At 57.9% G+C, this 10,237-nt stretch overlaps 1 protein-coding gene across 2 annotated transcripts; it reads right to left on the bottom strand.

Annotated features, from left to right (window-relative positions):
- Nucleotides 1–370: 370 nt before the first annotated feature.
- On the bottom strand, nucleotides 371–10,000 carry MMP15 (matrix metallopeptidase 15). 2 transcript variants are annotated; one of them, XM_075848160.1, is made up of 10 exons: nucleotides 9,557–10,000; nucleotides 9,163–9,311; nucleotides 8,885–9,007; nucleotides 4,929–5,233; nucleotides 4,678–4,839; nucleotides 2,341–2,558; nucleotides 2,047–2,185; nucleotides 1,786–1,936; nucleotides 1,555–1,670; nucleotides 371–1,355 (listed from the first exon to the last, which is right to left on the bottom strand). In XM_075848160.1, exons 1-10 carry the CDS (start codon nucleotides 9,677–9,679, stop codon nucleotides 940–942), a joined length of 1,902 nt encoding a protein of 633 aa, XP_075704275.1. In that variant the 5' UTR covers nucleotides 9,680–10,000; the 3' UTR covers nucleotides 371–939. The 2 variants fall into 2 exon arrangements, with proteins under 2 accessions (XP_075704275.1, XP_075704276.1); XM_075848161.1 differs by having other exon boundaries at nucleotides 2,341–2,507.
- Between the last annotated feature and the right edge of the window lie 237 nt (nucleotides 10,001–10,237).

Raw genomic sequence — 10,237 nt, 5'->3', positions numbered from 1 at the left:
TATCACAGGTGTCTGAGATTGATTACAATGATCCAAAGAGCCCTAAGACACAAGACCAGCCATGAGTTTCATTGAAAAACTAATAATTACATGTTTATGACACTTAAATCCAATGTGCAGAATAATCTGGAACACGGTGTAGATGTGTTTGTAGCTGGCGCTCTTACCCATCGCTCTGCTATACTGACACACGGCACTCCTAGTTGTTTGTACTTGGTGCTCTTACCCATCGCTCTGCTATACTGACACCCGGCACTCCTAGTTGTTTGTATGTGGCACTCTTACCCATCGCTCTGCTATACTGACACCCAACACTCCTAGTTGTTTGTACTTGGCGCTCTTACTCACCGTAGCAACAAAATCTCACAACTTAATGTTTAGAAAAACTTTAATTAAAACAAAAAACATTTAGGTGACGCTGATCGTCCGGAGACTTTGGGCTCTGCCCCCATAGAACGTATCTGTGGCCTCTTCCCTTCTTACCCAAGTACTGACATTCCACAGGAACAGCGGACATCAGGGAGCAGACCCCCCATCTCGAGCGGGGGAGGGGAGTCTGCGCCTCGTTTCTTTCTTGTGTCCATCTTAGGACTTGTTCAGTGCAAAATAAACATTGTAGATGGTGGCAGCGGCCGCGGCGCCCTCACGCCAGACATTCTTCGTAACGAGCGGGATCACGAGCAACACAAAGTATCAACAGCTACAGGCTGCCAATCACAAGTGCAATTCTCACAGCAGCCACATGGGGTCGCTGTCCACAGTAATACCCCAGCACACCTGCAGGGGGCAGCAGGCACTACACCCCCACTGCAAACTTCACAGATCCGGAGTGGGGGGTGGGGGGATTCGCTCTTGTGTTAGCACCAGAAAGACTGTAAATTAAAACACAAAAACCAAGATGGCCGGAGGAGGAAGCGGCGAGTGGTCATCAGACGGGGGTCACACCCATTCCTGCAGGGATCGCTTGCAGTATCTGAGGGATTTGGGGGGCCCGTTCCTGTGCATCTGAACAATGATATAGATCAATCCCAAGATGCACAGCAGCAGTAGTAGAGGCACAATCACCATGGCAACGCTGACCGCCCGCGTGTACTCATCAATATGGACGACCACATCCACATCCCGACCGGCGGGCTCCTCGTCCTCATCCGGTGGCGTCTCCTCGGGCTCAGCGGCAGGATTAAACGGTGGCCGCTCCACGTCTGGCCAGCGGGGGGCAGCGTCCGGCTCTTTGAACACGTCTTCCTGGCAGCCCATGTAGTCTCGCAGCACAGACTTGGGGTATCCGGGCTCCGTCTTCAGACGCTGGTTGTCAAACTTCCAGTACTTGTCTCCTCTGTAGAAGTAAGTGCAAGCTGCGGGGACAAGCCAGGGCCGTCACATGACCACGAACAATACAATCTAACGGCTGATAACAGAAAGCAATATTATTGTATTTGCCTGTCCTACAGTCTGTCTATTGTTCTCTGTTATCAGCTGTTTGGGGTGGGGCTGTGACTAGTGTGTCCCCCCTCCCCCTCTGGGAACGTCATTCTCTCCCCGTGTTATACTCACATGCGTCTAAATCTAGGGAGGCTCCTTTGGGGGTGTCCGGGATGCCGGCCCAGACCTTTATAGACTTGGGGTAACCGGTGTCAACAGCGCGAGTCTTCTCATTGAAACGCCAGTAACTAGAGGACAGAACAAGATTAGATGGGGGAGGGGAGGACGGGCAAGGGCTGAGTGGGGGAGGGGAGGACAGGCAAGGGCTCTGAGTGGGGGAGGGGTGAGCAGTGGACCCCTTACCTGTCTCCCCGGAAGAGGTAGGTGTGTCCCGTGGGCTCCCACCATATGGCCGTGTCGATCCTGTCATATGGGACGCCGTAGCCGTAGTCGCTCAGTGGTTGCGGATAGCCCGGCTCTAGATTGGCCTCACGGAACACCCAGTATTTATCTCCTGCCGATCAATGACGCCGTTATAATCCACAGCCGGTGACGTCACATGACCATCTATTACACCTCCCCCACACCGCTGTCTCCGCCTCCTGCGCCCCGGCCTGCACTCACCTTTAAAGAAGACAAACTTCCCATCGTGTCTCTCGTAGGCGGCGCTTATGTTGGCCGGGAGTCCTCGCCAGAAATGGCCGATCGGCATGGGGTAATTATCCAGGACCCGGTTATTGCGCACCCTCCAGAACCAGGCGCCCTGCGCAGGAACACAACGCGGTCAGCGCACTGCCCCCTGCTGGAGGCTTTAGTTAGGGTGGATGCAGGAGAGCGGGAGCTCGGGTGCCCCCCTGGTGATGTCGGCACTGGGGAGAGGGGAGGCAGTACCAGAGAACCAGCTCGGGGGCCACTTACCTTAAAAACAAACATCTCCCCCCGCAGGACGGTCACCGAATCAAAGTTGCCCTCGCAGATATTTGGCCCGTACTGGTCAGGACTGGAGGGGCTTCTAGGAGGGGCATTTCCAGGCCGCTCGGGTTTTCCCCCTGGTGGTGGCTTTGGGGGTCTCCTGTCAGGGTGGCCTGGAGTGGGAATAGGAGACAGGGTGCTCGGTGCCTCATTGCTCGGACTCCCTGCACAGACAAGAGGAAGAGACGCCGCCGCTCATCACTGGCCCGAAAAGTGCGGACAAATGGGGCAACAATCAGAGGGCAGCGACGCGAGGAGCCTGGAGGATCATGGGAGAGGACAACAGGGTGAAAGAGGGGACAATAACGGGGTGAGGGGGGATGATATAGATAACGGGGTGAGGGGGGATGATATAGATAACGGGGTGAGGGGCCATGATATAGATAACGGGGTGAGGGGGGATGATATAGATAATAACGGGGTGAGGGGATGATATAGATAACGGGGTGAGGGGATGATATAGATAACGGGGTGAGGGGGGATGATATAGAGATAACGGGGTGAGGGGGCATGATATAGAGATAACGGGGTGAGGGGGGATATGATATAGATAACGGGGTGAGGGGGGATGATAGATAATAACGGGGTGAGGGGATGATATAGATAACGGGGTGAGGGGGCATAATATAGAGATAACGGGGTGAGGGGGGATATGATATAGATAACGGGGTGAGGGGGGATGATAGATAATAACGGGGTGAGGGGATGATATAGATAACGGGGTGAGGGGGCATAATATAGAGATAACGGGGTGAGGGGGGATGATATAGATAACGGGGTGAGGGGGGATGATATAGATAACGGGGTGAGGGGGGATGATATAGATAATAACGGGGTGAGGGGGAATGATAGATAATAACGGGGTGAGGGGATGATATAGATAACGGGGTGAGGGGGGATGATATAGATAACGGGGTGAGGGGGGATATGATATAGATAACGGGGTGAGGGGGGATGATAGATAATAACGGGGTGAGGGGGGTGATATAGATAACGGGGTGAGGGGGGGATGATATAGAGATAACGGGGTGAGGGGGATATGATATAGATAACGGGGTGAGGGGGGATGATATAGATAACGGGGTGAGGGGGATATGATATAGATAACGGGGTGAGGGGGGATGATATAGAGATAACGGGGTGAGGGGGCATGATATAGAGATAACGGGGTGAGGGGGGATATGATATAGATAACGGGGTGAGGGGGGATGATAGATAATAACGGGGTGAGGGGATGATATAGATAACGGGGTGAGGGGGCATAATATAGAGATAACGGGGTGAGGGGGGATGATATAGATAACGGGGTGAGGGGGGATGATATAGATAACGGGGTGAGGGGGGATGATATAGATAATAACGGGGTGAGGGGGAATGATAGATAATAACGGGGTGAGGGGATGATATAGATAACGGGGTGAGGGGGGATATGATATAGATAACGGGGTGAGGGGGGATATGATATAGATAACGGGGTGAGGGGGGATATGATATAGATAACGGGGTGAGGGGGGATGATAGATAATAACGGGGTGAGGGGGGTGATATAGATAACGGGGTGAGGGGGGGATGATATAGAGATAACGGGGTGAGGGGGATATGATATAGATAACGGGGTGAGGGGGGATGATAGATAATAACGGGGTGAGGGGATGATATAGATAACGGGGTGAGGGGGCATGATATAGAGATAACGGGGTGAGGGGGCATGATATAGAGATAACGGGGTGAGGGGGGATATGATATAGATAACGGGGTGAGGGGGGATGATAGATAATAACGGGGTGAGGGGATGATATAGATAACGGGGTGAGGGGATGATATAGAGATAACGGGGTGAGGGGGGATATGATATAGATAACGGGGTGAGGGGGGATGATAGATAATAACGGGGTGAGGGGATGATATAGATAACGGGGTGAGGGGGCATAATATAGAGATAACGGGGTGAGGGGGGATGATATAGATAACGGGGTGAGGGGGGATGATATAGATAACGGGGTGAGGGGGGATGATATAGATAATAACGGGGTGAGGGGGAATGATAGATAATAACGGGGTGAGGGGATGATATAGATAACGGGGTGAGGGGGGGATGATATAGATAACGGGGTGAGGGGGGATATGATATAGATAACGGGGTGAGGGGGGATGATAGATAATAACGGGGTGAGGGGGGTGATATAGATAACGGGGTGAGGGGGGGATGATATAGAGATAACGGGGTGAGGGGGATATGATAGAGATAATACCGGGGTGAGGGGACACAGGGGGGCTTCTCACCGTACAGTTGTTGTATTCCTCGCCTGTCGTCCTCGGGCAGTTGGAAGTTTTCCGTGTCCATCCACTGGTAGAATGGCGCCATGATGGCGGTGGGGTTATTGGAATGCTCCAGTCCCAGGGAATGTCCGAGCTCATGGATTGCGACCAGGAAGAGGTGATTCCCTAAGGAGGAGGAAGAGGAGGAGGACAGCAGCCGTTACCCCTGAGCCCCCCGCAGCAGGTGACGCAGTGGGCGGGGCTCCGCTCCTCACCTGACAGGTCGCTGTTATCCACTGTCCACGGTTCTTCCAAGTCAAAATGGGCATCTCCGCCCATGCCTGCCCCGGGGAAGTAAGCATGCGCCAGGAACCCGCCAGGACCATCGAAGGGCGAGCTGTCACCATGGAACCCGGAGGCGAAGAGGATGAGGATGTCGGCGGTGGCGCGGTGCTGGCGTAAGCTCTCGTACGCTATTTCTGAGAAGGTCAGCGGCGTTACACTCGACCACACAGCAAACGCCTTCCGTATGGCATCCATGGAGTTATAGGCGCCCAGCTTGGCCGAGTGGTTCTGGATGCTGCAGACGAGACCCAGACAATATGGCGGCTGCGACGTCACTGGAGGAGGAACTGCAGACTCCGCCCCCTGCACCTGTCTAAGGCTGGGCTCTAAGGGGGCGGATACGCTGCGGAAAAATCCCCCCGCGTATCCGACCTGGAACCCGCAGCACCTTCCGTCCGAAAAACTCCACCACACTGTGCTGCGCTTTTTCGGACTGCATTTCGCTGATACCCCCTCCGTCTGCTCTGAGCGTGGTCCGGCCTCCCGCGATGACACTGCAGCGTCACATGGGATGAAACGTCATCCCAGGAGGCCGGACTGCAGGAAGGAGGGCATTCTGGGTAAATATGTTTTTGTTATATTTTTTTCCGGAGTTGCGATTTTTTGGGCGTAATCGCTGCGATTCCGCCGCAGAAGTCACAACACTTGGATTTCTGTTGCGGGTTTTCCATCCCCAGTGAATTCAATGGGGAAAACGAAAATCAACAAAACCGCAGCATAAACGGACGTGGAATTAAATTCCGCTCCGCAGGTCAAGTTATTTACGTTTACGCTGCGGTTTTTCCCCGCACGTGGTTATGAGATTTTCTAATTCTCATCCACTTTGCTGCAACTGTAAATGCTGCACACAATTCCGTTGCGGAAATTTTGCAGCGTTTACGCTACGTGGGAACACGGCCTCATACTCCAGTCACCTCCAGAGCTGCGGTCACCACTCTGCTCTTATGTCCTACACTCCAGTCACCTCCGGAGCTGCGGTCACCACTCTGCTCTTATGTCCTACACTCCAGTCACCTCCGGAGCTGCGGTCACCACTCTGCTCTTATGTCCTGTGCTCCCTGCGCTGCGGCTGAATAGAGGTCATGTGATCTGTTATCAGCAGTTACATTGATGGTCGGGGATTGTATCAGTGATCGCTGCAGAAATCCGGCTCCATCCAGAGGGGTCACTTACTTTCTCTTCTCTGTAGAGGTCGGTGGACAGAAGTGCCAAAGACATCGAGATCTGAGGAGGTCTAAAGAAGACCCCAAACATGAGGGGGACGGAGCCCAGAGTCCTAATCCCCGGCCTAGACAAGACTCCGCAGATCCATCCTGGAGTCCGCAGCCCAGCCCCCGCGTCTACTACTCCTGTAGGGACTCGTTTAGGACCTGCAGCTGCGTCCGGCCGGCCGATTGTCCAGAGGTCACTTCCAGCCCGTCCACCGCCCCCCTCCTGCCCGTCCACCGCCCCCCTCCTGCCCGTCCACCGCCCCTCCTCCTGCCCGTCCACCGCCCCCTCCTGCCTTCCACCGCCCCCCACTTGCACGTCCACCGCCCTCCTCCTGCCCTTCCACCGCCCCCTCCTGCCCTTCCACTGCCCCCTCCTGCCCTTCCACCGCCCCCTCCTGCCCTTCCACCGCCCCCTCCTGCCCTTCCACCGCCCTCCTCCTGCCCGTCCACCGCCCCCTCCTGCCCTTCCACCGCCCCCCACTTGCACGTCCACCGCCCTCCTCCTGCCCTTCCACTGCCCCCTCCTGCCCTTCCACCGCCCCCTCCTGCACGTCCACCGCTCCCTCCTGCCCGTCCACCGCCCTCTTCTGCCTGTCCGACTCCTGCCCTTCCACCGCCCCCTCCTGCACGTCCGACTCCTGCCCGTCCACCGCCCCCTCCTGCCCGTCCACCGCCCCTCCTCCTGCCCGTCCAGCGCCCCCCTCCTGCCCGTCCAGCGCCCCCCTCCTCCTGCCCGTCCGACCACCGCCCCCTCTATTGCCCTCCTCCTGCCCATCCAGCGCCCTCCTGCCCCCCCCTCCTGCCCTTCCACCTCCCCCTTCTGCCCTTCCACCGCCCTCTTGCCCGTCCACCGCCCCCTCCTGCCCGTCCACCGCCCCCCTCCCGCCCCCTCTTGCCCGCCCACCGCCCTCCTCCTGCCCTTCCACCGCTCCCTCCTGCCCTTCCACCGCCCTCTTCTGCCTGTCCGACTCCTGCCCTTCCACCGCCCCCTCCTGCACGTCCACCGCCCTCCTCCTGCCCTTCCGCCGCCCCCTCCTGCCCGTCCGACTCCTGCCCTTCCACCGCCCTCCTCCTGCCCTTCCACCGCCCTCCTCCTGCCCGTCCACTGCCCCCCTCTTGCCCATACGACTCCTGCCCGTCCACCGCCCCCCTCCTGCCCGTCCAGCGCCCCCCTCCTGCCCGTCCAGCGCCCCCCTCCTCCTCCTGCCCGTCCACCGCCCCCTCCATTGCCCTCCTCCTGCCCTTCCACCTCCCCCTCCCGCCCGTCCACCGCCCCCCCTCCCGCCCGTCCACCACCTGCCCGTCCACCGCCCCCTCCTGCCCTTCCACCGCCCTCCTCCTGCCCTTCCACCGCCCTCCTCCTGCCCTTCCACCGCCCTCCTCCTGCCCTTCCACCGCTCCCTCCTGCCTGTCCGACTCCTGCCCTTCCACCGCCCTCCTCCTGCCCTTCCACCGCTCCCTCCTGCCTGTCCGACTCCTGCCCTTCCACCGCCCCCCTCCTGCCCTTCCACCGCCCTCCTCCTGCCCGTCCACCGCCCCCCTCTTGCCCGTACGACTCTTGCCCGTCCGACTCCTGCCCGTCCACCGCCCCCCTCTTGCCCGTCCGACTCCTGCCCGTACACCGCCCCTCCTCCTGCCCGTCCAGCGCCCCCCTCTTGCCCGTACGACTCTTGCCCGTCCGACTCCTGCCCGTCCACCGCCCCCCTCTTGCCCGTCCGACTCCTGCCCGTACACCGCCCCTCCTCCTGCCCGTCCAGCGCCCCCCTCCTCCTCGTCCGACTCCCGCCCGTCCACCGCCCCCTCCATTGCCCATCCAGCGCCCTCCTGCCCGTCCAGCGCCCCCTCCTGCCCTTCCACCTACCCCTCCACCTACCCCTCCCGCCGCCCCCCTCCCGCCCGTCCACCGCCCCCTCCTGCCCTTCCACCTCCCCCTCCTGCCCTTCCACCGCCCCCTCCCGCCCGTCCACCGCCCCCCCTCCCGCCCGTCCACCACCTGCCCGTCCACCGCCCTCCTCCTGCCCATATTCTCTTGTTTCTTTAGGCCGTGTTCACATCTGCAGCGTGCTGCGCTATTGTCTGGAAAAACAATCAGTTTTTCTGATCCCATGACATGAAAACCCAGCGCAGATGTGAATAGTCGTATGAGCCGCCATGTTTGTGAGGGGTCGGATCGCGCTGATCTGTGGCGAAGCCTCGGAGCTCACACCATTACGGGGTGACAGGGCGACATTACCGTCCAGCTGCCGGGACAGCGCTGATTTCTAACCGCTACTAATCTGTATGAAGTTCTTTATAATCCACATCTGGGGTGCGGCTGGCATTAGTAAGAGCAGAATAGTGAGCGCAGCTCTGGATGTGACTGGTGTATAAGACACAATGTAACAGTAGAATAGTGTCTTATACACCAGTCACATCCAGAGCTGCACTCACTATTCTGCTGTTACATCATGAGTGCAGCTCTGGATGTGACTGGAGTATAAGACATGATGTAACAGAATAGTGACCGCAGCTCCGGATGTGACTGGTGTATAAGACACAATGTAACAGCAGGATAGTGACTGCAGCTCTGGATGTGACTAGAGTATAGACTCAGGATCATTATAAAGCAGGTATTGTGCGCGGCTCCTGAGCGGTGTATAATATGACGTGGACAGTCGCTGTGACCGCGCGCTCACCTGTACGTCAGCTGCTGCTGGTTCCACTTGCGTCCGGTGTGGGCGTAGCGTCTCCGCCGCATGCTGGACTTGGCCATGCTTTCGAACTGGTCGGGGACCCCACAGCGCGGTTTCTGCATCCACCTGTAACACAGCCGGGGGAGGGACACATTAATAATATACATGGGGGGGGGAGATCAATATAAATGTGTCACTGCCATGGCGCCTCCTAGTGGCCGAGCAATACGCCACATTCATTACCGCACCAGCCATGACCCAGCGCAGCCCCCCCTCCTTACTCTCGGGTGGTGCGGTCCAGCTCCCCCGTCACCGGGATCCCGTAGAATTGCTGCATTTCGGAGATGGCGGAGGCGAGGATCTGAGCGGAGCGCATGGTGGACATCTGACGGTTGGCCTGCGGGAGGTAACCATAGAGACGCAGCCAGGCCTGGAGGAAGAAGAGCACAAACCATCACCCGGTGACCCTGCACACAGCGCAGATCTGGTGGTGACTAGAGGATCAGTCACGTGACCTCGGAGATCCAGTAACGTCTCGCCGCGCACCGGGTCATCAGCTCCCACAGAAAACTGCTGATGACGGATCCAGCTCAGGCCTAACAGAAACCTCCCGCCCCATCAACAATCACCCGATAATACCGAAGGGAGTGGTGGGGGCAGGGCCGCGGCAGTTACCTCAGCCCGGGAGTCGTCCTCGCCGCCCGCCGTGTATCCCTGAAATGAGAGGAGGAGAAGGCTCCATCCCAGCAGCAGCCCCCGGCGACATCTCCACGGTCCTCCGCCGACCCTCATGTCCATGGAAGAGCCCCGAGCAGCAGCAGCCCCCGGGCCCTGGACCGCAGCTCCAGCCCCGCCCACTACAGATCCGCTCCAAAACAGACCCCGCCCTCACCCTGCTTCAGTGCGGTGCTCGTAGTGTCGGTGCTGCCACCTAGTGGCCCCCGGAGCTGGAGGTTGCAGCGCAGCGGCCGTCACCCGGACCTTAGCACACCCGAACTGACGGGAAACGATGGCACAGACCGGGCCGCAGCTTCACTTCCCCGATCGCAAGAACCCTCCGTAATCAGACAGCCCTCTGACAGCTGAGAGTTTGTTACTATGTATCAGTCACAATTCGCGCTGTCAACCTGGAGAGCTGATTGTTGCTGCTGCTGTTGCGTTCATGTCGATGCTGATACACGATGACAAACCCGCAGGCCCGATGCGCATGACCGTATGTTCATCTATCCCAAAATATTGTGCGTAAGTACGGTCCGTATTGTATATACGGGTCCTAAACAAAAAAGGGGAAGATGAAAATATCAGCATGTTGCTTAGCAACGCTAAATACGGCCGCACGTCTTATAGACTTCTATG

The sequence above is a fragment of the Rhinoderma darwinii genome, unplaced genomic scaffold, assembly GCF_050947455.1.
Source record: "Rhinoderma darwinii isolate aRhiDar2 unplaced genomic scaffold, aRhiDar2.hap1 Scaffold_220, whole genome shotgun sequence".
Classification (NCBI taxonomy): domain Eukaryota; kingdom Metazoa; phylum Chordata; class Amphibia; order Anura; family Rhinodermatidae; genus Rhinoderma; species Rhinoderma darwinii.
The sequence above is the reverse complement of the archived record's forward strand: the minus strand, read 5'-3'. Positions and strand labels throughout refer to the sequence as shown.

Bases quoted from the DNA above. Each gene is read 5' to 3' on its own strand.
- MMP15 (XM_075848160.1), bottom strand. From the start codon at position 9,679: ATGGACATGAGGGTCGGCGGAGGACCGTGGAGATGTCGCCGGGGGCTG. The intron at 2,559-4,677 runs GTGAGAAGCCCC...TTGTCTGTGCAG, and splicing joins AGGAATACAACAACTGTACG to GGAGTCCGAGCAATGAGGCA. The intron at 2,186-2,340 runs GTAAGTGGCCCC...GTTCCTGCGCAG, and splicing joins GGGAGATGTTTGTTTTTAAG to GGCGCCTGGTTCTGGAGGGT.